This window comes from Pseudonaja textilis, chromosome 5, assembly GCF_049901715.1.
Source record: "Pseudonaja textilis isolate UNSWEBS1 chromosome 5, rPseTex1.2, whole genome shotgun sequence".
Lineage (NCBI taxonomy): Eukaryota > Metazoa > Chordata > Lepidosauria > Squamata > Elapidae > Pseudonaja > Pseudonaja textilis.
Window position 1 is genome coordinate 68,095,891 of NC_141994.1, and position 27,256 is coordinate 68,123,146.

The following is a 27,256-nucleotide window of genomic DNA, read 5'->3' on the forward strand; positions in this document are numbered from 1 at the left end:
TCAAGGAGCGCAGATTTACAGAGTTCCTGCCTCAGGATTAGTTAAGAAAATTTATATGGCCACCCAACTCATGCGCAGTGAATCCAGGCAGCATGCAAAGGTACATGAACAATGCATGAACAATGAAAGAGCAATAGTGCACAACCCCCTGGGCAACAACAATCAAATGCGCTTGATGGACTCTGTCTCACTCTGGTGTCCCCAAGCCCAGGGTCTTCGAGGCCTCCAGATCCCCAGGCCCAGAATCTTCCAGTGTTAAAGTGGGGGAAAATCTTGTGTCCATGGGGATGGAGTCCCATGTGATGCATTATGTCATGTTCTGCCTGATGTAGAACAGGGGAGTCAAACTTAAGGCCTGCAGGCCACATGCAGCCCTCAGGGTGCTTACATCTGGCCTGTGGGGCCACCCCGGAAACAGTAAAAGACCAGCCTGTGGTGCCTCTGCCAGGGAAAACGGAGCTCAGGAGGGCTGTGTGCAGCCTTCCCGAGCTCCGTTTTTGCTGCCAGAGGGTTGCAGGAGACTGTCACAGCCGAAAACAGCGTTTGGGAGCCCATTTTTGCTGGCAGAGTGCTCAGACCACAACAGGTGCCCCCAAGGCAAGTGAGCTGACCACGCCCACCCTGACCACCACCCCCCCACATTCCAAGGTCAAACACAGCCCTGATGCATACCTCAGTGAAATCGAGTTTGACACCCCTGATGTAGAAGGAACTCTGTTTTAAAGGTTTTCCTAAATGATGGATAGTGTTAAGCTTGATTTAGAGTTGCGCACAACTGCGCATAGGCATCATTGTTTACCTCCACAGATGGATAAGCATAGGTTGGGCCGATGCACACACCTCTCAAATCCCAACTATGTGTTGTGCAGAAATGTGCATCTTGCATGGTGATAGTTTGATCTGACTCCCTTTTCCTGTTGCATTTATATGTCTGCGAATGTTTATTCCGGCTGGTGGAGCGTCCCTCTAGTCAGAATGAACATTCACAGTTGTGTAAATACGACAGCTTTGCAACCAGTGATGGAAGTCTGTCCAGGGCCTTTCGGGATTGTGCAAATTTTAAAGGCGGCATTATTCTGTGTGACCACAGAAAGGCCATATCTTAGACTTCACAGTTAAGGGGGCCAACATACATACCTGGAGAAAGATGTTCCCACTGATAAACCAGTTGACTTTGGAATTTGGACAAAAGGTCTCATTTTATAGATTTAACTCTGGATTAGTCATAAACCCACACCTTAGAATTAAATTAGCACAGATGTTTCTCTAAAAAAAAGTGTTGTCCACTATATTCTTACGTTTGGCAGGAACAGTTTTCAAAGTGCAGAGAATCTATCATTAGCTACAGAATCTATTTATGGCCCTCTAATGGACAGTGAACTATATATAGGAGAATCCTTATTTAGAAATGAAGGAGGTTTGTTTTCTAGAAATTTGAAGTGTTAATGACAATGATTTAGTAAATTCAAGATAGTGTGTGAATAGTACTTAAAAGGACAATGCCTAGAAATGTGTACGAAAAGAGGGAGAAAATAGGATTTGAGGATTTACTTCAGGCCCCGGATGTGAAAAGAAGTTGTGCGTGATAGAGATTTCATTTATTTTCTGATGGATTCTACACTGGTTATAAAATCCAGTACCTTTTGGCAAAAGCTGACTTGTTGTGTCCTCTTGATATGTTGAGACTACATTTCCCAGAATTCCAGCCACTATGGCCATTGCTGAGGTAAATGATCATTTCTGTAGCTGCTGGGTCACAGCTATCTTTATTTTATTTACTGGGCTTATATGGCACTCTGATTATAATTGAAGCCGAACTGCATTCATACCTAATACAATAATTGGGTTAAAAACAAAACATACAAGAATTCTCTCACTGTCTTTCTCAAAACATCCCAAGCTCTTCTACCAACCTATCATATATAACATTCTTCCTTGTAGTAGAGAGCACCACAGATCTCAAAGGCATGCTACAAAAATTGAGTTTTGATTGCTTTTTGAAAATTTAGGAGATTTAAAAGGCACACTATACCCAACTTTAGAAAGACCTATTGTGTATAATTTAAAAAACCCTTACACTTTACTGATTTAATAAAAAGTCCAGTAGTTCTGTGGAAATTTAGACTTTGCTTAAGAGACATCACCTAGGCTGAAGTAGCAGTTGCTTTCATGTTGGGTAGAGTTGCAATTAATATTGGTAGTAGCCAAACTCTGCAGGAGAACCCATTTTTAGCATGTATAATTTGGTTTAAGTCTCTTAGGATATTTATCATGTCTGCGTCAAAATTATAGCTCAAGACAGACAGCTTGGAGCAGAGTAAATGCCAAAACAGAGGGCAGGTGTTGTGTAGTGTCCAGCAGATTATCCAAAATCTCAATTTTCAAAAAATAAAAAAGCAACATCTTTCTAATGAAAGACATACCTGCTTTTACAGCTGCAATTACAGTTCCTAAGGAATAGAAAAAGCTGTGGGAGAATTAATTCAATCACTGAGCAATCCCTTTGACTAAAAAAGCTTTTTCTGGTTTGAGATGGTACAGTAATATAGTTCATTGTGCCTTTGATAGGTTGCATTTTTCTGCAGAAATCATATATAGGTAATCCTCGACTTAACGACCATAACTGAACCCAAGATTTATGTGGCTAAAGCAAGATAGTAAAGTGATTTTTATCCCATGTTACCACCTTTCTTGCCACTGTTATTAAGTGAATCACTGCAGCTGTTAAGTTAGTAAGCGAATCTGGCTTCCCCCTCTGACTTTGCTTGTCAGAAGGTTACGAAAGGTGGTTGCATGATCCTTCATGTGATTACATTCATCGCTGCAACCGTCATAAATATGAGCCAGTGGCAAAAGGATCATGGATCATGTGACTGTGGGGATGCTGCAATGATTGTAAGTGTGAAAAATGGTCATGTCACTTTTTTTTCAGGGCCATTGTAACTTTGAACAGTCACTAAATGAACTGTTGTAAGTCGAGGACTACCTGTTCTACATGTTCTAAACCAGTACAAGTGAGAGCGCTATATGTAGTACTGAATCAATATGGTTGAACAGACAGCAAGGAATCGACTAAATCAGGGGTCACCAACCTTTTGGACTTCAGGGACCACCAAACTCATAATTTTGGATTCCGGGGAATAACCGGTTTTGTGGGTGTAGCCTAATTTGTGCGTGTGGCTTGGTGGTCATGTGACTGGCTGGGCACGGCTTGTATATAAATATTATAAATAATAATATTTATATTAATATTTATATTAATATTGAATTTTTTATTCTTAAAAAAGAGCAACTTTTACCCAAAATCAGGCAGAGCAGGCAGATCAGTTCCTCACAGAATCATTCAGTGATCTATCTATCTGCCATCGGCTAGCTCAGTCTCTCAAATTTGCTTGCCATGAGTCTGCACTGAATTTGCTTGCAAGCAAACCTTCAGTCCTAAAGGAGGTTCGGCTGTGCTGAGCAGAAGATCTAAAGACTAGCTAGAAAGCAAGAAATCCAACCATTTCCTGCTTCCTAGCTAATCTAAATCTCCCGGCACAGCAGAACAGATGATGTTCAGAAAAAGGAAAAATAGCAATTTAGCAGGCAGGTTTACCAGGTAAGGAGTGAGTGGGCGGGGAGGGTTCCCGCAGGCCATGTGGGCGGCACAGCCTTGTGTTTCTGTGCAGCCTGGATTAATTGCTTTGTGGGGGGTGCTCTGGGGGTGAGATTTCTCTGTGGCCCACCAAAATTTTCTCACGGCCCACTGTTTGGCGACCACTGGACTCAATAATAAAGTGCACTGGCTAATAATATTTGCAAATGCTTATTGAAAGAATTTGTCTGATGTGCTGCAGAGTAAAAAGGAGAAAGGTGAATGGAATAAAATGCGTTTGGTTCTGCCAGAGTTTGCAGTATGTACCATGATTATTGAAGTTTCCATTAATATAAGATTTCTCATTTACTTCATGTGGAGACAGTCTAAAGGTCAAAATTCTCAATATTAATGAATAGTTGTGTCTTGCAACTCAAATGAAACGTTTCCTTAAGTTTGGTGGGCTTATAGGTAGACAGATAAAACGCACTCACCTGTTGGGAACCCCTTATCTAAAGTTAGTTTCCAGTACTTGCTCTTCTTCTAAATATTGTCTTTGAATTTCTCCTGTTGCTATGATTGCATCAGGTTACTGTTCTTTGCTAATTTTTGCCGTTGACGAACTGGCAGCCTTCTATTTGAAAAACCTGGTGGCTTTCCAGCTATTTTCATGGATTTGTTTCAGATCTGCAAATGTTAAGTTGCATTCTAAGGAAGTGGATAATTATGCTTGCTTCTTATTCTTAAATTGTAAGAAATCAGAGATTTGGCATAAATCTAGTTGGCTTGGATTTAGACGGGTGGTGAAGTTGTATCGATTCCCTTTTTACATTTCTTTCGTATATAAGGGAGTTTCCAAGTGGAACAAACTGGCTGTAATATTGATTTGGGGACAAATGAACTGATTGAGAGACCTCTCAGAGATTCAGAAAGTTGTTTTTTTTTTCCCCAGAAAAATGAAGGTAAGTTGGAATCCAATTAATTCAAGTTGGGTCGATGGTAAAGATCAGGAATGCTTCTGTTTGCTTAATGGTTTTCTAAATGCGATGTTAATAACGAGCAGCATTAAATGTGGCCTGGTAAATGGCATGGTTATCACGCCTGGCATTTTCAGAAGGGCCTTCTCTGCAGATGTTAATGCCGAGATGGGCTTCAATTTTTTTTTTTTTGCATCAAGCCAGAAGGACAAGCTGCATTGCTTTGATTCGGTGCAAACTCTTGGTTAATGAATTTAGCTCTGGGTTTTTTTTTCTGACCAAGAGGTGCTATGCCGTTTGGTGAAGGTACATGGGGATGTGATGTGATTTGAGAAGGGGTGTTGTGGGGGTGTGTGCTGCAGGAAGTGCCAGGTAGGTTGGTGAGGGCGTGCAGTGATGTGGCACGGGTTTGGGAAGGAGTGTGGGAGCTGCCATGTGGGTCAAGGGTGCATGGGTGTGGTGGGAGTTGGAAACAGGGAGCTGGGTCTGTGTCGGTGGGATTCAAAAATGTTTAGTACCGGTTCTGTGGGCGTGGCTTGGTGGGCGTGGCAGTGGTAGGTTACTGCAAAATCCCCATTCTCTCCCCACCCTACTGACCTGCTTTCCAGCTCCGTTCTCCTGGGCAGGGCAACAAAAGAAGACCCAGCAGATCAGCTGAGAGTCGGGAGGCAGCGAATAGCTGGGGGCAGGGCCAGTCAGAGGTGGTATTTGCCGGTTCTCCAAGCTACTCAAAATTTCCACTACCGGTTCTCCAGAACTGGTCAGAATTGGTTGAATACCACCTTCGGTCTGTGTGCGCCTGTGGGAAGTGCAGCGTGGGTCCGTGGGGGATGGGGAGGGCAGGAAAGGGTACAAATTGGGGAGGCTGTGCAGGTTGGCAAGGCTTATCCAAGAAATTTGTGACTTTTCCTGCTGGCTTCTCCATTGATTTATGGGAAGCTGTCAGGGAATATTGGAAGCGAGGATCACATGATTGCATCTGACTGGGTTGTTTCTCAAATTTCATTCTCACAGCAACGATGGGTCCCAGCGTTCTGTATACTAGCCCATTTGAGCTACCTTGGTTTCATAATGGTTGCCCTACGGTACTCCACTTTGTCCAATTGAAGGTTACTAACCAACAGATATAGAAGTACTGATAAAAGAGAATATTTGTAGCTCGGGGTTGAGATGAGGGCTCTTTGGTGCTCTCCGAGCTTGGTTTGTTTTCTTCTTGCAGACATTTCATGACCCAGCTAGGTAACATCCTCAGTGCTAGAAGGCGGAGGGGTTTGCACTGAGAATGTTATCCAGTTTGGTTCAAGAACATGTCTGCAAGAAGAAAACAACCAAGCTCAGAGAACACGAAGAACCCCTCAGATATAAGAGTTTCAGTAGCATGTTGACAGTATTTCTTCATTTTAACAAAATTAAGATTAAATATAATTACGTACCAAGTGTTTGTTTACATGTGAATCAGAGAAGAGAAACATGAGCTAATTTGTTTTGTAGTCAAAAGCTAAAGGAGGGTCTAAACAAGGCCAGTAAAGTGCACTTTGATAAGAGATTAAAACACAAATATCCTGTCAGCTCCACAGGAGTCCAGCTTCATTGTAATTTTTTCCTCCTGTTCCTGCCACTTTTTCTAAGAATAGGTATCTATTTCTGAATAGATCTCTAAGCTGGCGTGTTTTCTGTTCTCATCCCTATCTACTTTTGTATTTTAAAGTCAGGTTTATATTTACCTTAACTTTTATTAGTACTTCTTTGAAAGCTGTTCTGGGAGTTGTTTCAAACAGGGCGATACACTTCAGACGAACTACTGCTGGAGCAAAGCATCTCGAACAAATTCCCTTGCTAGACATCATAAATCTAAAGCAAGTTCTAGAAGTGGGTTTGAGAATCTTTGGTTTTTTTTAAATGTACTTTGGATCTTTACAGCTACCGTTTAGATGCCGCCGAGCATTTTACCTAAAATGTTGGCAAATGATAATGAGTTATTTCCTCTCACTGACGGCTTCCTTCTGCGATGATTACCAATTCCCTTGCATTTCCTGTACATTGTCCTCCAAAATAGCTGCTTGGAAATCAGGCAGTTGACTGTTATGGGAGCGTAAGTTTTTTTCCAGTACAGGTAGTCCTCAACTTAATGATCACAGTTGAGTTCAGTGTTTCTGTTGCTAAGCGAGACAGTCGTTAAATGAATCGCTGCTGCTGTTAAGTGAACCTGGCTTCCCCATTGACTTTGCTTGTCAGAAGGTCGCAAAGGGGACAGTGCAACTGTCATAAAAATGAACCAGTTGCCAAGCGTCCTAATTTTCATCACGTGGCCATGGGGAGGCTGCAATTATCTTAAGTGTGAAAAATGGTCCTATGTCACTTTTTTCAGTGCCGTTGTAACGTTGAACGGCCACTAAATGAATGGTTGTAAGTCGAGGACTATCTATACTTGGTAGAAGTGTCTTTCTTCCAACTTTAAAGAGCTGCTATCTTTCTTTCAGGAAAAAGAGGAGAAAGGCTAAGATTGTAACCTTGTTGTAGCTTATCCCAGACAACTTAGCTCTTAGTCTGAGCAGTCTTAAAAGTGGGCAAGGCCTGAAGTTGTTGCAGGCTTGACCCATTTCTCACCGACAAAGATTGGTACTAGATTCACATCTTGCCAAGCTGATAAACAGGATCTTTGTGCTCCGAATTTGAAATTATTCTGCCTACATCCTCTTTCAGGATAAAAATATAAGCTGAAAAATCAAGAGAGGGTTGCATAATGTTCTAGGAACAATGTGAGAATGCTAAGTGGTTGTTTGTGGAGTTCTTGATGTTCTATGAACTTGATTGTTTTCCTGCAGGTGTTGCCTAGTTGGGTCATGAAACAGCTGCAGGAAAGCAACCAAGCTCAGAGAGCACCAAGGACCCCACGGTTATTTATCAAGAGTTTCCTTAAAGTTCCTTTCACTGCTATATGCTCTTCAAAACAAAACAAGAACGCTCCAAAAGTCATTGCTACGTATTGAGACTACATCATAGACTCATTTGTGAAGGATTGATTAAGAACTAGCTCTCTTGGTCCCAACAATTCCTTGGACTGTCTCATTCAACAGTTAAATTTTTCCTAAAAGAACTATGTCATCAGATGGATTCACTCTTGAAGTAATACTGTTTTCGTTGTTTTTGTTTTCCCTTGGTTAGGACATGTATACCTCGGAGAGATCTTCTCGGACAAGCTGCCTTAATTTTATATCTATCTGGAACTATATGAGAAGAGACAACCAGTCATGAGTAAGTAAAAAGCTTGGAAGGGATTCGTCAATTATCAAAATTGTCCAGTATTAAAAACATTCTTAGCTGTTCAAACGTTGTGGTAGTGACATCTGTAAAGAGAAGAATCCATACTTGCTTTGAGGAATTGGTGATTCCTTTTTCATCGTGCCCTGTGCTAAGCACATTGGGCTACAAGCATACTTCCCAATTTTCAGTCTGTTGCTACAGTCTCCACATCCTTCCATTTAAGGTTGATGCTTTTCAAATCTTCGTGAAATGTTTGGTGCCAGGTTTTCTTTGGTTGTCCTTGTGTCCCCGTCCCCCCCAATTTAATGGTATCCAATTAATTGCAGTCTTTGCTGGGTGTTGTTCATTCATGTGGACCACATGTCCCTCAAAGCTCATTCTACATTCCGTGGCTATCTCAGAGAGTCTTTGGGAATTACATCTTTGTAATTTTCTTGCAACAGAAACTACAAGTGAAGATTCCTATTTACCTCCCAGTTATTGAACGGGTTATAATCCATCAAGCGATTGGGAGCTGCATGAAACCATAATCAATACAAGTATCTTGAGGACAGAATTGGGAATATCCACCATGAATTAGTGTCACCATCAATGGGGACTTCACAATTTTCCTACAGCTTCCTAGCATGAGATCCTCAACTCTCTTAAGACAAAGGAGCAGAGTAGCTTAGTGATTAAGGTGTTGGGCTAGGGCTGGAGGACCTGGGTTCAAATCTAACCAAAGCTGTGGAGGGCTCCATAGTGACTTGGGCCAGTCATTCTCTCTCAGCCTTACCGTGTCACAGGATTATTATTGAAGGGGAAATGTCTAGAAATCCTGGAGGAAAAGTAGAACATAAACTTAATAAAAATGTAAGAGTGTATGGTGGCCTTCAGGAAGATTTTGATATAGCTCCTTTCAGATTGCTGACTGCCTGTCGGAAATAATGCTTTACGTAGCATTGGAGTGGAATTTTCCTGTTTACCTTAACCAGTTTTCATGTGCTCCTAAAAGTTATCATTACAGGATAATTTCTCTTCTTGTCGTTTACTCTTTGCTTCCAACTTGTAAACAGGGATCTCTTGATGTTCAAGGTGGAACAAGCTATCATATAGCTGTTTAGCTGACATGGTTCCTGTATCTGTTTCTTTCTCCAGATTGGTACTCTAGCTTAGAGGGGCTCCATTATTTCTTTCCATAAATGCTATTTTGGGAGAGGTGGGGGTCGAGATTACTTAAGAAGAAACCAGTAATTTTTGGATCCATGAGAAAAGGAGATGGGTAGATAAATTACTGTCTGTTTGGCTTAGTATCATCAGAGAATGACAGAAGGCGTTTACCATCCAAATAAAACGATGATAGTTAGGGCTTCTTTCTTGGTTGCCTTATAGAAAAAAAAAACAGGCAAAAGGGCATCTTATTTGGCAGGAAAAAAAGTGTGTGTGTGGGGGGGGGAAGTTACAATGAGGTATTGTTCTCTTGTGGGAGTTGGAGGCCACAAGCAGACCAGCCAAAATTGGAGAATAAAATTTCACCCTTCCTTTTAAGTCCTCCTCCTCCCCTCGCCCTAAATAATCTAGGAGTTTGCAGGCATAGTTCCTTCATGAAAAGGTCAGCCATTAAGAGACAGATACAGAAAGGCAGCCTCTTGACAAATGATTTAGTATTGTTCCTTGGGTGTTTTAATAATGTGCTGGAGATGACACAGAAAATGTGAACTGAAAACCTTTAGAGCGGAGTTGAATAATGCAACAAGAAGTAAGTTTTGCCTTATCACTGTCTGCAAATTCTTCTTGTAAGGTAACAATCCAAAGAATGTGGGTTAGAGTTTATAACAGGGTGGGCTGGGCAATCATTTTGGGCAAGGTTTGGTCCAACCAAACTGTTAACATCATCAGTGCTAGCAGGGAGTGCAGTTTGGTCTCAAACCCCACTCCTACCACCACTGATGATGTTACCTAGTTTGATAATGAAATGTCTTCAAGAAAACAAACCAAGCTCAGAGAGCACCAAGGATCCCACTGTTCAACCCTGAACTTCAGATATTCTCTTCCATTGAAAGCCATCTATACCCTGAGATCTCTGTCCCTGAAAGGTTGGCAGTTCCCCAAATAATTTATTGGCACCAAACTGAGATCTTTTGGGGAAGACTTCTTTTCTCCTTTGTACATAAAAGCGCATGAAATATGTATTTCTGAGGGGACTTCCTGATGGTTGGATTATCTTACATGCCACCTGTTGCTTTCCACTTTTGTGCAAATCGGCAAACTTGCTAGGAAGCCGCAATTAAAGGTCTGTAATTTCTAAGCCAGGAAATTGAGGTGCTGCTTTCCAGCAGGCCAGCATGTGAAATCATATTCTCAAGCTGGCCTTGGAAATCATGGCTTTTTTGGAAGTCATCCCCAATTTAGACATAGCAGGGTGCTGCATTTAAGAACTGGAGGTCCCTTTTATAGAAGAAGCAAATAGAGAATATGTAGAGAGCTTAAACCAGGTTTGTCCATCCTTAGCAACTTGGAAGATTTGTAGACTTCAACTCCCAGAATTCTCCAGCCAGCATCATGGTGGCCCAGGACGCCTGGCCAGTACTCACTCTTGATGTGTGGCCCTTGCTGGATCCTTAAGCCTTAGTGCAGGGGTGTCAAACTCAAAGCCCGGGCCCGGATCTGGCCTGTGGGGCACTTAGATCTGGCCTGCGGAGCCGCCCTGGAAACAGCGAAGGACCGGCCTGCGATGCCTCTGCCAGCAATAAATGGAGCTTGGGAGGGCCACATATAGCCCTCCTAAGCTCTGTTTTCACTGACAAAGGGTTGCAGGAGGCCATCGCAGCTGAAAATGGAGCTTGAGAGCCCCTTTTCGCTGGCAGAGCCAATGGGCCACTACAGGTGCCCCCGACACAAGTGACGTCGAGCTGGCCATGCCCACCACGCCCACCCCGTCCCCCTGAGGTCAAACACAACCCTGATGCGGCCCTCAATGAAATCGAGTTTGACACCCCTGTCTTACTGTCTGTTTTTTTTTTTTAAAGTGCGGGAAAGCTATTCTGTAAAAGAGCAGGTTTAGTATGGTTTTCAAGTTGACAGAAGGAGCCACTGGGAGGTTAATCTCTGTCATGAGCCAGAGAATGTCATTATGTGTATCTTTGAGGAAACTCATTACCTGGACAGATGGAGTAGAATGTTTCCTATCAGGGTTTTTGAATAATTCATGGCCGCATGGCTATTTTTCAATTTTTTTAAAAAAAGACTGATATCTTGTTCCTATTTTGGAAGATTATGTGAAATAGCTGAGGCTATTTTTAGTCTTAATAGCTGTTGCTGTTTTTCTTGAACCTGTGCTGCAGCTTTTCACCGTTCCTGTGTTTGTGTTATTTCTGAATAGAGAGAGTTTCATTGTGTAGAAGAGCAGATGGGAATTCTGGAGAGCCAGTGCCTTGCTTGTAACTCGAATCCATCAGTGGCCATCAGGTTGGTTTCTTTAAAAGCCTTCCTTTGCGAAGACAATCAACACTGCTGTCAGTCTATACCAGGGGGTCCCCAAACTTGGCAACTTTAAGATCTGTGGACTTCAAACTCCCAGAATTCTCCAGCCAGTTGAAATCCACAAGTCTTAAATTTGCCAAGTTTGGGGACCTCTGGTCTATACATTCATAGCTATTTATATATTAGGCATCACTGTTTCAGGGAGCCTTTGGGCCATAGCTCTTCCTCTGTCACAAAGGTCTCCAAACCTTGGCAACTTTAAGACTTGTGGACTTCAACTCCCAGAATTCCTCAGCCAGGCATGCTGGCTAGGGGATTCTGGGAGTTGAAGTCCATCAGTCTTAAAGTTGCCACCTTTTGGAGACCCCTGCTCTATCACGAATTGAGGATTTACTGTGTAGTTTCATTGAGGAGTTTTGATGCCTTAACCCCTAGGCTAGTGTTTTTCATCCTTGGGACCTTTAACATGGATGGACTTCATAGATGGCTGGAGAACTCTGGGAGTTGAAGTGCATCCATCTTAAAGTGGCCAAAGTTGGGAAACACTGCAGCAGGTCAAGCTGGCTCTCTTTAAAATAATGACTGCTTCATTCTGCTTTTTTATTTTATTTTGTTTGACTGCGTGGCTTTTGAATTTTATCCCTATGCCCGGGTATATGATTGAAAAGCAGAATGGAATTATTCATATGATATGATGTAAGGGGATGACCAATGTTTGTGATGCTTGTAAATCTAACAAAATGCTTTTGTTTCTTGCATCTTTGGCTTACGGAGTGTGTTGTGTGCAGTCATGTTGGTGTGATATCTCACTGTCCCTTCTGAAAGGCTTAATCTATCCACTTTTGTTTCACAGATTAGTTTTTCCTGAAGGGTCTCAGGGTGTCATCTCGAAATTATTTTTGATGTTGTCCTACTCTATTGCGTGTGTGTATCAGGCTTTTTTCATAATATTTGAGATAAACAATGCTTAATAGAGCTCTGGTGGCAAAATGGTTAGAATGCAGCATTGCAGACTAACTCTGCCCACTGCCAGCAGTCTCCCGCTTGGGCAGGGGGTTGGACTAGATGACCTACAAGGTCCCTTCCCACTCTGATTATCTGTTATCTGTTATAATTCTGTCCGGCTCAAGGTTGATTCAGCCTTCCATTCTTCCGAGGTCAGAAATATGAAGACCCAAATTGTTGGGGAGGCAATACGCAAATAATGCCTACATTGTAAACTGCCCAGCGCTATTGAGCGATATTTAAGACTTAAGTGCTATACAAGTAGTCCTCGACTTAGGACCACAATTGAGCCAGACATTTCTGTTGTTAAGTGAGGCCTTTGTTAAGTCACGATGAGATGATCACATGACCTTGGGCTACAGCAACAGTCATAAATATGAGTCGGTTGCCAAGAAGTCTGAATTTTGCTCAGATGACCATGGGGATGCTACCAAGGTTGTAAGTGTGAAAAATGGTTCGTATGTCACCTTTTTCAGTGCTGTTGTAACTTTGACCTGTTGTAAGTGAAGGACTACCTGCAGTTAGATCATAGATGGGAATTTGAAAAAAAGATCCTGAAAGAAAGCAGTAGTAAACAACTATTGCTAATAAATATTACTAACAGTATAACACTCCTCTTTTCAGCTGCCATAGTTTTCATTTGCTCAAAAAAATAAATATATGGCATACTTTTGTTGCTGATGCGCGGCCCTTCCATTAATTTTCCATTTACTGATCAGCTGCTTAGTCCCTGTAGATCCTCCTTAATAGGTCCATTCACTGAAGGAGCCATTTTTTCCCCTTAGGTTAGGAGGAGGAAAAAAATATATATAAATCTTTCCCCACATGCCTGCTTTCCTCTCTTTTATCATTGTCTAGAGGAAGCTTTTGAACTACCTTTGAACGAGAAATTCCTTTCTCTTCTAAGCTTTGAGAAGACAATGTATTTAAGAGGAAGGTTTGCCTTTTACTGTGTTGGGGTTTTATCGGATAAAGTAAAATGCAGACTTTTAACAGGCGAATCGCCTGGAGCTGCTAATGAATCTGGGTTTTTCTCCCCAGCAGCTGAAGAAGGTCTTCCTTGTAGTGGCTGTGTGTCTCATTACACCTGGGATTAGAACCGCCACAGACATTTGCACACTGCCAAATACTTGATTCTTGCCAACAAAGTGGTCAGGTGGAATTGCGTGGTTAGCCTTAGCTTTCCGGATGATGTAAAAATGGGGGGGTTTGGTCTCCCTCGCATCTTTTTCGGGAGTGTTGCCCTGTTTTCCCTGCTGTCTCTTTGAATTTCCTCGTTTCTCGGCATTTCCCTGATTCATTTACTTCTGACAGAAACACTTCGCTTTTCAGTGGGAGACGCGTAGGTTAGTAGTGATGTGCTGTCCTTGAAATTATTGTTTGATTTTTTTTTTAAATTTAATAGAGGAGTCCCGTTTATAACGTGCATTGTTAGATCATATTCAGTTCAGTTTTCAGTGTGTTGATTGTCAAGGAAGTCATAGCAATCCGGTCAGAATCCCCCCAAAACGCATGAAATTGCATTTATAGCCTCTTTGTTGTTGTTGTTGTTGTTGATATTGCCCTTCCAAGTCATTGTTGATTGCTGATGACTGTCTGGACAATTGTCTGCAGTTTTCTTACGTAAGATTTTGAAACTGGCTCGCCATTGCCTTTTTCTTCCTAGGACTTTTACTTATTTATTTGGCATATGGCACGGGTGTCAAATGTAACGCCCGGAGCCCAGGTGCAACCCGTGGGGTGCTTAGATCTGGCCCGCAAGTCCACCCTGAAAACAGTGATGGACTGTCCCGCGGTGCCTCTGCCAGCAAAAAGGGAGCTTGGGAGGACCCCATGCAGCTCTCCCGGGCTCTGTTTTGGGCTGCAACGGCCTCCTGCAACCTTCTGCCAGTGAAAACGGAGCTCGGGGAAATAAATGGAGCCAGTGAAAATGGAACCCGCACAGCAGAGGGTTGCAGGAGGCTGTTGTGGCCCAAAAGAGAGCCTCAATGAGTGACATCAAGCTAGTCACGGCCATGCCCCAAGCGTGTCCCCCACAGCTTCATTTTCACTGGCAGGGGGCTGCAGGAGGCCGTCGCAGCCTAAAACGGATCCTCAATGAGTGACATCAAGCTAGCCACATCCATGCCCACCCTGGCCACACCCACCCAGCCTCCCCCCCAAGGTCAAACTTGACCCTAATGCGGCCCTCAGTGAAATCAAGTTTGACACCCCTGGTGTATGGCATTTATAGTGGTAAATTCAGGCTACTTATCAGTATAGTAATCCATAATCTTGGACAGGTCCATAATCAGGTCCAGAGGTTTTTATCCTGAAGTGGATTGATTTGGAATAGCAGTATCAGAAATAACAATTAGTAATAGGTTTTCTGGTAAGTGCTTTCTTTTCCGGAATAGCAATCATGGCATATTTTCCCCAGGTTCGAGTGACTATCTTAATTGCTGCATGCTGTGGGGTAGCAGGACCTTTCTAAATTGTAGATGATGGGAAAATTTCCCATTTATTCCAGTGAGGAAGAAAGAATGTGATTTGCTACAATGACTTCCAACGTGCAAGTCAACCCCGCAAGCATTTTCCAACAGATGCCCACTGAGCAATGGGATTGAATAACAGTTTTTTGGCTTTGCTTTGTGCTGTAAATATATTAGGCGTCTGGCAAGAAAATCCCTAAAATCTGTTTGTTAAGAACAGTTAATTCTAATTTTGTTAATGGAGGCATTTTTTGTTTAATCTTAACTGATGACAGCTGAATAATCAGAACCGAAGTTCACTGCACTCTTATGCACCAGTGTTGCAAACATCAAAAAGTCGAATGGTTTAGTTTGGGTCTTAATGATTTGGAAAATTTTGGATCTTGCAGAAATGCAGCATTTCTCTGTTCATTAAAGCACCCCCTTCATTTTAGACTTCTGTCCGAAGCTGGAAAAATAAATAAGATGCAGCTACTGTAATAGTATGTCCTCTGAAACAAGTTTAGTTCAATTAAATGAGTATTTTATTCTCAGTCTCTCTTTTTCTTTAACTTAAATACTCATTTCCAACTTGGTGAAAGATTTTTTTTGTTGTTCATTGAAATTACCAAACACCAAGATACAAGCTTAAATTGATATTAATCTAGCACAGTAATTGGATCAACACCACAGTTGCTACCAGAAATAGCCAACAGCTAGCTGTCTTGTGCAAAAGAATGTAAATTAAGGATTGCTGTATGCAAGGTTCAGAAAACAACTGTATTTCCATCCATTACATAGGAAACTTGCAAATGTTTTGATTTTTTCTATCAAGAAGGTAAAAGTTGGAGTCAGTTGGAGTTGATACAACGGTTCCACTGTGATAAGGACTGGCTAAATCCAGATGATTTTGCTAAGCTTCAGTCTGCTTATCTGTGGCCTGTTTTAACTTATGCATGTTCCACCTAGATTATGATTTTACCTTTTCAGCTTTGTTGCACAGTGTGCCTTACCCATTATGAACCGAGCAAGTCCATAAATCAGCTAATAAATGATTGCATACTGATGAAGGTGTGGTTTGTGCACATAATAAATGAGCAGGTGGGCGGAAGGAAGGATTAATGGGATGCAAGAAGAAGGCTCTGAATCTTCTCTCGGGGCTCCTTCCTTTAGAATTAAACTGCTGTGTACACTTCTCATTCCAACTGCAGTAGAAAAAGTTTGAAGATGTGGTTGGAAACCAGAATGTTTGTAAGTGTCCTACATTCCTTATTTCATCCCAGCTGAAAAAGCTTGGCCAAAATCTTTGTAAACCACGGGTGAAACGAGTTGGTATTATATGATACCCAAGAACTTGGTTTATGTCTCAAGATGCGCTTGGTTCTAAGGACCTGTCTAGAATATGTCAGCTGTGGATATTTGTTTTATTCTTCCCAATCAAGTGATACTTAGCTTACCTTTCCCTTAACTGTGTATAGATCAGGGTGGGGTCCAACCTTTGCAACTTTAAGATCTGTGAACTTCAACTCAGAATTCCCCATTCATCCATGCTGAGTGTTGAAGTTCACAGGTCTTAAAGTTGCCCAGGTTGGACACACCTGGTGTAGATTGTTTACCTGGAATACATCCTGTTGTCTGTGAAGCAGTTTCACTTTCGCTTCCCTGTACTTTGCTGAAACTTTTGGTACCTGCCTGTGGTCAGATCACCTTTAAAGAAAAATTATCAGTGATGGAAAATAAAGTTGCATGGCTGTTAAAGCTTTTGTTTTCCAGATAGTAGTAGAGGTTGCTTTTTCTGGCTTGTTTTTTTTCTTTCTCTTGAAGGCTTCTTGTTTAAATGAGGTTGGTTTAATGTTGGGAGTGGCCCAATCCATTGATAAGCTGTCCCTGTCCCTTTTTCAGATCCTTTTTCTCTGATGATTTTAAATAGAAGCATCCTATAACGGCATCTTATAAATATGGACGTGTAAAGCTTGGGTCTGAGCATGCCTAAATTATTCATTATTTTGTTTATTGTAAGAGCTAAATAGCCATTTGCTTTCATTTCGTGATTTTTTTTTAATTCCATTTTTTTCCTGTGGTTGTTGCAGCCAGGATGTTTATTTAATATTCTGGCCTCTTTCCGAAATGCCTTTAATTTTAAATGTTTTGCCCTTTTGGGGAGTGGAATGGGCTTACTGTTCAAAAAGAGATAGGAACATGGGATGTTTATAATATAAACAACCATGGAATCATGCCATAAAAGATTCAGGAAACAAACACTCTTCTACAGTAATTCACTCCCCCCCCCCTTCTTGTATCATCTTAATTATTTTTTAAAGGTTCTATCTTTATACAAATGTATTAACAAATGGCAAGTAGTCCCTGGAGAATATGCAGAGGAAAATCCCCATGATGGCTGCCTAACATGTCCCGATATAAATTTCCCTTTCAGCCATAAAAATGGTGACCAGCGTTACCATGGGCATTTTGGAAAAGGCCATGTAATAAATGAAAGGGAATCCACAAAGAAAGTCAGCCGGCCAGGAAGTATGAGAATTCCTTGATAAGAAGAAGTCAAGAGCCAAGGGCTACCCTCAGACCCCTAGGAAATGTTGTGATGGCCATGGACCAGGAAAAAAAAAAAAGTTATTTTTGCAGACTTAAAAAATGCTCAGAGGGCTCAAAAGATGCAAACTTCCTTTGTTTTGGTTTTGGGAAGAGCCAGAGGTCAGAAAACAAAGTCCCTTGCAAGATTTCGAAGTGGCTGTTTATAGAGAGAATAGAATGCTTAGGAAACTAGCAAGAGTCTGTTGGAAAAGTTAGAACATAGAATACAGAATTGGAAGGGACCTTGGAGGTCTTCTAGTCCAACCCCCTGCTCAAGCAGGAGAGCCTATCAGAATCTCTTTGGAGTGAGTTGATGAAATGCAGGAGAGAGGGAGTTGCTTTCAGAGGACTAGATAAAACCAGGAATTAAGGAAATAATATTGGGGGTCAAGGAAAATGAAAATTTCTTAAGGGTTGGTTCAGGCTAGCGGGCTAGGAAGGTATGGTAGAATCCAGTAAATCTGAAGAGTCTCTTTGAGAAGGTTGGAACAAGTCGTCAAAGAAATATTCTTGTTCCTATTCATTAGTCTGGTGGTGAGCAACTATGGTAACTTTACAACCTATGAACTTCAACTCCCATGGCTGGCAGAGGAATGCTGGGAGTTGAAGTCCACAGGTTGTAAAGTTGGCATAGTTGCCCACTCCTGCGTTAGCCTTCGATTTTGCTGCAGTTGATGCTGATGCGGCTGCATCCCATAGTACAGCTCTTCGAGGCTTCCATGGTAACCACTGAGAAGAAGCATTCCCACCAAAGTATTTGCCCATCTAACAACCAGATGGAACCAACTGGGCATCCGGTTTCTTTGGCTCTTCCCAGTGATAGGATTAAGTGGTAATGTTTGCTGGAGGCAGACCAAAATGGTCTTCTCCATGAGCTTTAAATCACTCATCCTCAACTTGGCACTTTCTAATTATGCTATTTCTTCTCAACCCCCAGCCAGCATTGGCGGTTGTAATTGAGATCATCTGGCAGAACAGCAACATGTAGAGAACTCCCTGATAATTATTCACTGCAAAAAAAAAAAACCCTATATCCTTCCTCTTCTGTTCCACTCCCACGTACTACTCCTAGTTGCTGTGGCTGAGAATATAAATAGGCAGTACAGTGTGATTGGTGGAATACCGTTCAACCTGCCTGCTTATCCAAAAACCACACGTTTACATTGAAATTGGTGACGCTGTGTAAAGAAAGTGTTCACGTGGAATACATTGAATGTGATGGAGATTCATGTCCCTATGTTAAGGGGGATTCTCTGATGGACAATTTCTTCGACCCACTGTTCAGGTTGAAGTAAAAATAAATAAATTAAAAAATAAAAATAAAACTGTAAATGAGGGAGAACTGTTGCTCAGCAAAAGGGACACATGAGAGAATCCACTGAGAAGCGTGGATAACTAAAATTCTTTAAAAAGGCCTCACAAGTAGGTCAGATTTTTTAGTTCATCTTGCTCCCTGTGATTGGCTTCAGTTAGGAGCCGGTGTTTTCTCGCATTGTTGTTGCGCTTTGAATCTCAAGAGCTTGCTGGATCTGGAGCGACAGGCTCAAAAGGGAATAACGCTTATTGCCAGTTGCATTCTCAAAGGGCTAAGAGAAAAAAGCATTTACATGTAGGTTTACTAACATTGCTTTATGCCTTGCCACCGAGGAGGACCCAGGAGGCATTGGTCATTGAGATGAGCCAAGACTTCGTCAAACCATGGAATTAAAGAGAAAGCAAGGGCAGGTTGCCTCTTCTCTCAAAGCATCGACGACGTCAAACTGAATGCTGGGGGGTTGTTTGGGCTTTATAGTTCCCAAGTTCAGGAGAACCCAGAAAACGAGTCTGTTTTTCCAGCTCTGCTCCGTGCTGGTGATCATGGCTTATTTAGGCAGCAGACGGAATTCCCCGTTTCAACTCCAGCCGCAGCATTGCAGAATAGACTTTGCACTAACAGCATCTGCAATGGTTCAGGTGCAACATTAGGTCAGGTACAAGAACCACATTTTGGGGGGGGGGAGGGGGGATTCCTCTCAACAAGATATTCTCAGCTCTGTGTGTGTGTGTGTGTGTGTGTGTGTGTGTGGATCATGGAGTAACTGTATTTGTGGCTCTAGATAAGTTCGTACTGTCAAAAGCCCCAAAGGCACCGATTTCACTTTAAGTATGATATTCATACTTTTATCACAGATACATTTAAAAAAAAAAATGCTGGCTTTACCCTTACATCTTTTTCAGACTCAAAGATTGCATACCCTGTTTTTTAAAATGTGTTTTGCTTCAAAAGATTCTAACAAGACTAGGTTTTTAGAAGGAGAGGGGAAAAGTCCTTTCCCCCGTTTCACTATCACAGTGATGTATACCTGAGCAGGTGTCATGGACGATTAGGTTAATGGTTTGGAAACTTTGAGTTGTTGATGCTCTGTGGTTCAAATTACCTGGCAGCCGCAACAGGGATGGCTCAGGTGAATATGTATTCCGTTCCCCGGTGGGAAGATTTAATCGCTGCTGAAAGGCTCCTAAGGTTTTCAGTTTGCAGCATGATGCATATGTGTAAGAATGAGAGAGGCTGGGATGTGCACAAAAGGAGGAAGCTTTTCCCAACACATTTAAGAGTGCTTTCTTTTCAATTTACTGCAGCGTTACTTTGGGCTCAAAGTTTTTAGGTACCTCGGAGCTTTCTGATTTTTCAACCCATCGCTAGAATTGATTTCCTGTGTGAGTTTGATCTACGCTTTGTTGTTGTTGTTGTGGAAAAGAACAGAAGTCCACGTCCTGAAGTGGGGAGAAAGGTGTCGGTTTCAGAAGTCTTTATTTGCAAAGGGGGCCATGCGAACTTCGGAGCTCCATCCTGAAGCGCTTTGCAGAGGTCTGATAGACAGTGCCCAGTCGGTGCTGCTCCTGCATCCGTACTGTTGGTCACGCATATGCTCAGAAAGTAGGGGAGCTGCTGCGTTGCTGTGGTTCCAGCTTATCCGGAGGCAGCCGTGAAGCGATCTGTGTAGGGATGAAACCTGTTGGCATTCCAGAAGAGCAGCTGGTGGCTTTGATTTGGTTAACCAGCAATGATGATTCAGGTCTTGCAGACTGTGAAGGAGCTGGTATCGCCAGCCAGGCGTAGATCAGGCACTGCCAAGAAAGGTAGGAAAAGTCCTTAAACACCCCCCCCCCAAAACTCATAGTTAAAGGCATTCACCTAATTTATTCTTGCCCGAACCTGATCTCAGCTGTTGGGCGATTGACTTCCTGCCTGGGGCTTTGGCTGTCTTTATTTCAAGTTTGCATGTCGGATTCCGTTGCTACAGCCTTTGCTTGGAGCAGTGATAAATTCGGTCTGATTAACAATGAAAGAGAATTTTAATCACTTAAAAAAAACAAAAACCCAAAGATGGATGCTAAGGATGTTTAATAATATATAACGGCAAGGATCGTATTCTCTTTTCTCTTCCCCATTCTCCAGCCAAAGCTGTCAGGGCAACTGATGAGAAGACTAAATTTCTCGGAATACATGAATACTGGGCAGATCATCCTGTAGCTGCAATATTATATTTAAATAAAGGACGAGTATCTGTATTTCTCAGTAAAATCCCACTGTACATTTTTAAAAAGCTGCAAAAATCTGTGTCTTTAATCCCATGACACTACTTGCTTTGATACAATTCTGTTTTCAATTTTTATGTTTCCATTTATTGATTCTACATAAGTAAAAATGCTGTCCTTTTTAATATATGTAATTGTTTTTATAGATGCATGGGTAAGGGGAAAAAAAATTGAAGCCCTAAGGAAACGTGTTTAGAATTCCCTGGCATTGCTTACCCAAGTAATTAAAGCTGTATTCTCACAAATCAAAGTACTTGTTAAATTGGTCACATCTTTAAAATGAATATATCTTTCTCAAATAATGCTTTGAGGCTGAACTGGACTTTATTTCTAATCAGGTATGGTTAAGTGTATGCTATTAAACAGCTGTTTCTCTAATTAAACCCATATGTAAGCAGTAGGCATTATATAATAAAAATGTTAAAGGTCAGTTTCTTGCTTTTTAGATAACTTGGCATGCCATAATAATGTGTACTTTCTCTCTCTCTCTTTCTCTCTCTCCCTCTTTCTCTCTCTCTCTCTTTCTCTCTCTCTTTCTCTCCCTCTTTTTCCCTTTCCCTCTCGCTCTCCCTCCCTCCCCCCCCTTCATTCATTTATATTCTGTTGGAGCCATTCCCTAACTTTGCTCTTGATGTTAATACTGAGTTGTGTCCTTTACATTGAGAGCATTAGTCATTTGTATATGGGTATGTGATGGAACAAGCATGGATTGATGTAAAAGTGAAAATGTGGACTGCAGAGGCTTCTCCTTTCATGCCAACCAGAATCAAAAGTTGTTTTTCAGTCACTGTGAAGACATTTTAAGAGCATTCTTAGGCCCTCTCTCCAAGACCCCATAATCTACTTCAGGGCTCTCCAACCTTGGCAATTTTAAGACCTGTGGACTTCAACTCCCGGAGTTCCTCAGTCAGCAAAGCTGGCTGAGAAACTGGGAGTTGAAGTCCACAAGTCTGAAAGTTGCCAAGGTTGGAGAGCCCTGATCTACTTAGTCAGAGTTCTGTCTTTGGTATCAGTCATTATCAGGTTTTATATTTGGGGCTCTTTGATTTTACAAACGTTTATTGTGGATGTACAATGACCCAACATTTTAAAGTCAGCAGGAGACAAGTGCTTTGTCACTGGAACAAATGAGCTTTCCCTCTTGTAATGGATGGATCTTACATGGCAGTTAGCTTGCTTTATACTCAGGGGGACTTGTACTTCGGTCAAGATGGATGGATGAAATTATCAGGTTCTACCCTTTGGCTCTATCATGTCCAAAAACCTAAGCCATCCTTCACAAGATAATGTCACTGGTTGTTTTGTATGGCATTATGTAATATTTCCAAAGGAATGGCAAGAAATATGAATTAAGCAGTCCCCGAACGCACTACATAGAGAGACATTGTTTTTTTTCTCAAGGCTCTAATTGAGCATGACCTTGGTCATTGGTAATATGCCAAGACAATGCTGTGTGGTATAAGTCAGCCTAATTAACATTTTGAATAATTAAAACCCTCCCCACTGTAAATGACTTGATGCTCAGAATTCCAGGACATTAAAGCAAAAGGTTAATTCAATCAGGATAAAGAATGGCAAGCAAACTTTTACGGGTTTCAGAAAGTTTCTTGCAAGTGGCCTTTATGCATTCTCCTCCTTTGCCTTACATTGCTGATAAAAAGTAATCATATTATTTTGGTTATGCTAGATAAAATCTGGGTGCTCCTTTCATGACCACCTTTGTGCATGGACAGTATGTGCATGCTCAAACCTCCCCCCGCACCCGCTGCCAAACAGTTTAGCATTCTTCTTAAAATAAACTCATGGCCAAAAAGAAGGGATCTTAAAAATTATTATTGTTCAATGACTTCTAAACCAACCAATAAACCGGACTATTCCCATTGCTCTGTTGAATTGAACTTTGTGAGGTGGAGCTTGGGGCTTGAACCCCAAGAGTTTCCAAAGTTCATGGGAGTATTTGGCTCAAGATATCTCACTTGTATGTTGGGAACATCCTTAGGTATCTGAGGAAGCTTCAGGTGACTATCGATTGTAGCAAAAGCAAGTGAGAGCTTGTCAAAGATAGGACCACTTTCAGGTAAATAAGGTAGTATTCTAAATTAAACGGGGAGTGTGCGGATTATAAAACTATGATGAAGGCATTGATATAACTGGTTATAATTTTCCCAAGTAGTTCAGGAGAACTTGCAGTTTATTTTGTGCTGGAAGAAGTTGACTGAAATACACAAAATCTTAGCCCATGATAGAGTGTCTTTCATTTTTTAAAGGCCTGGCTCCACTTCCTGTTCCAAAAGAATGTCTTCTGGGCAACTGCCAGACTTCCTCCTGGGAATGGCCAGATTAGTAGGCTTGTTAAAGAAAATAGGACATTCCGAATTTTTCCTAACACCGATGCAAAATGGCATGTTTTTGCACACCCTATGCCGATCACCTGGGAAGGCCGCTGCCTGATCAAAGCGGACAATTCTGAAATAACAATGTAATGGTCCGACTTTGTGTATGCAGACTTTCCTTGCTACACTTTCCTTTCAGAATGTATGTTTCTACTCCCCCAAAATAAAAAAAAATCAAGACGTTGCTAAAGTTTATCCGTGCTAGGTGGATTGGAAATGCTACATGGAACAGTAGGGGGAAGAAGAATCTGCAGCCTAGGATCCAGCAGGATCAGAAAGAGAGATCTGCAGAACAGACTGGCTGGTGGCTAAATCTACTGCATTTGGAAAGAATAAACTTGATGTCAGCAAAGAGAGCTTGATAAAAGTGTTGGAATTCCCCCAGAAAAACTTTGCAACGAGTTGTTTTTCTCCTTTCCATCTCCTCTCCAGGATAAAAGCAGGTTTGTGAAAATACTCACTCTGTCTAAACAAAGTAAATATGCTTGACTTATGACCACAATTGTGCCCAACATTTCTGTTGTTAAGTGAGACATATGTTAAGTGAGTTTTGTTCCATTTGACGACCTTACCAAAGTTGTTAAGTGAATCACTGTAGTTGATAAGTAACCCGGTTGTTAAGTGAATCTGGCTCTCCCATTGACTTTGTTTGTCAGAAGGTTGGAAAAGGTGATCACGTGACATTGGGACACTGCAACGGTCATAAATATGAGCCAATTGCCAAGCACCTGAATTTTGATCACATGATCACGGGGATGCTGCAAAAGTCATAACTGTGAAAAAACGGCCGTAAGTCACTTTTCTCAGTGCTGTTGTAACTTTGAAAGGTCACTAAATGCACTATTGTAAGTCGAGGGCTACCTGAATGATAAGGAATATTTATAGGAACAAGGGAAGAAAAGAATGGGACAATTAAGAAAGTTGCTTAAGAATGAATTAAGGAAGGAAAAGGCTGTGTATGGAAATGTATGCATATAACTAGAGCTTGGGAAGCTAAGGCCATATATGCATTTGAAATAAATGCTCTTCATTTAATTGAAAAGCTGTGATGGAATGTGCAGCTGAAGGAGAAGTTATGGGGAACAGAAGTTGGGAGGCGAGGAGAGCACTTTTTAGACAAGAGGCTGTTAGGTTAGAACAGTGGTGGCTAACCTTTTTTGTCTCCCGTGCCGAAAATTGTGCATGTGCTCGTGTGCCAGCACCCAGAAGGCAATGCGTGTGGGGCCCCCATGCTCCCTGTGGATGTGTGCCCCCCGTGCACCATGCATCTCTGCCCCCCACGTCCGTCACGTGTCTCTGCACATGCGCGCCCAACTCCCCTGCCCCTTGTGCATGCATGCCAGATACCCGATAATCAACTGTCAGATGGGTAGCGCCGGCACATGCGCAGTGGGCAACCTCTCGCGTGCCAGCGGAAGTGGTTCTGTGTGCCTTTTCCGGCACATGTGCCATAGGTTTGCCATCACAGGGTTAGAAGGTTATAGTTTTAGTTTGGCAAGATTCTGTCTAATTTGTTAAGCAAATGAAGGACTGGATTCAATCAGACCTCAATGTGTTGTCTTTGGGACTTAAGTTTGACAAGAACACACTGAATATCACTAATGTGAAGTAGGTGTGTGTCTGGCAAGTTTCCATCTTCTCTCCTTTTAAAGACCATTACAGGTAGTCCTTGTCTTACAGTCACAATTGAGCCCAACATTTCTGTTGCTAAGCAAGACAGTTACTTAAGTTTTGCCCCATTTTACAACCTTTCTTTCTTCTCACTGTTGTTCAGTGAATCACTGCAGTTGTTAAGCTAATAACACCCTTGTAAAGTGAATCTGGCTTCCTCATTTACTTTGTTTGTCAAAAGGTCACAAAAGACCTGGGACACTGCAACCATCGTAAATGCCTGCCAGTTGCCAAAGGTCTAATTTTTGATCACATGACCATGGTGTCAGGATTCCGGCAGTTACCCCAATTAAATCATGAGTCTCTAGTCAAATTCCCATAACTTCAAAGGATTTATTGGAAGTCAACATTTCTGCATGACTTGGGCATAGCCGACTCTGAGACACGTAATTCACTGTTACCCTTGACCCTGCTTCCCCCCCCCATCCCTCTGGGTGTATCATAATTCATATTCTCCAGCGAAATACGTCCACAGCCAAGGGTCATCAATCATGCTCTCCAATTAGAATTTTGTGTGGCAGAAGCTTCAGTCATCTAATCAGTCTCTGAAGAAAATAAGAATGGAATGTACTTTTGATTCCACACTGCTGCCGGCTCTTTGAAACTCCCTCCCTTCTTTCTGTTTGCAACTATAAAACGTGTATAGAAAATGTTTTATGAGTTGACATTCGGCTCCCCTCACTTCTTGAAAGTGACCTGTATGGCACACACAAAAAAAACAAATTGATTGCAGTTATAGAAAGATATGCTCACGAATCCCCTCTCACCTCTCTCCCCCAAGCTAGGTTGGATTTTCTGCATGGAACCTTGCTACAAGGTGGTCAGCTTGGAGATTCCTACTCTTTACCCATGACGCCTCTGATAAGGGGTAGCCCTTCCACTTGCTTTCTGTTGGCAACTATAAAACGTGTATAGAAAATGTTTTATGAGTTGACACGTGGGAGATGATGCAACCGTCATGTGAAAAGCAGTCACAAGTCACTGTTTTTAGTACGGTTGTAACTTCAATCAATCACTAAGTGAATGGATGTAAGTCAAGGACTTCCTGTATGGAGAACTTTCTGGTCTGATCTGTTCTGCTACTTTTCAGCAATGGTTGAAACAATTGTGTACCTTTTCCAAGGATTTAAAATCACCTGTGATTTAAAATAGTTTTAAAACTATGTGGCTGTATTTAAAGCCCAGGCCTTGCACATTTGCAGTGGTGTATTTGTCTATCACGTGTGTGTGTGTGTGTGTGTGCATGCATATAACAGATAACAGATAATCAGAGTTGGAAGGGACCTTATAGGTCATCTAGTCTAATCCCCCGCCCAAGCGGAAGTCCCCACACCATTTCTGACAAATGGCAGTCCATATGTAAGTATTGTGTCTGTAGCATATTAAATGTACATGCATGTAAGCATATGTATCTTGATCCATTGAACTGATAATATTCCTATATTTGGTAATGATGTAACTTCGTTACAAGGGTCATTCTACCTGAAGCCAGGATAATTAAAATTTTCAAGGGTATAGCTGGCAGTATCTGTGGAAAAAAATAGGGACTTAAGTCTTTAAGGAATGTAACTGAATGCCAAATCTTTCTAGACATTTTTAACAGGGTGTAATTTTGTTCCTTTTTTTTTTCCTGTATTGGTCTGATGAGAATCAGAAAAAAGGAAAACAGAAGAAAAATAGTAATTCATTGCTGTAATGAAAATGAGATAACAACCATTGATTTAAATCAAGCATTGAAAGTGCTATATTGTTTTGGCCCTGATCTGTGATTAAAACTACTAGTGCAATAAAAATGAAAGCCAGTTAATCTAGATCTATTAAAACCTTTCCTTTTCTTTTGATTTTTTTAAATTCAATCTTCACATTTTGTCTTCATTAGGCCTAACAATTTTAAGAGTTATTAGTTGGTTATAGAATTTTCAGCTGATTGATTACACAAATGGAGTAATCATTTCTATTTAAATAAATTGGCATATTCCCAGAATTTTTTAGTACCAATTCTTTTCCAACATATGGGAGCAACTATGTGAAAACTGGCAGTTTAATAAAATAGAAGCTGTGGCTCATTATTAAAAGGTCGTCCTTATTTTTTGTTTCTTTTCAGTTATATTATAGAGCCAAAATAGCTGAAAATTAATTTGTTTCCATCACTTTAATTTGCCATTGAGCCAGATTAAATGTTTCAGTCCTAATCTTTTATATTCTTTAAAAGAATTCTGTGATGTTTGGAAATATAGAAACGTGGTAGATTACTTGTAACCTGTTGGGTCATTGTTTCAGCCATATTGC

The 27,256-nt window shown here is 41.5% G+C and overlaps 1 protein-coding gene across 1 annotated transcript in view; it reads left to right on the forward strand.

Annotated features, from left to right (window-relative positions):
• Positions 1-20,128: 20,128 nt before the first annotated feature.
• USP6NL (USP6 N-terminal like) overlaps positions 20,129-27,256 on the forward strand; it is a 97,946-nt gene continuing 90,818 nt past the window's right edge. The window contains 1 exon segment of the mRNA XM_087935276.1: positions 20,129-20,444. Coding sequence (XP_087791402.1) covers positions 20,369-20,444 — 76 coding nt within the window. The 5' untranslated portion in view covers positions 20,129-20,368.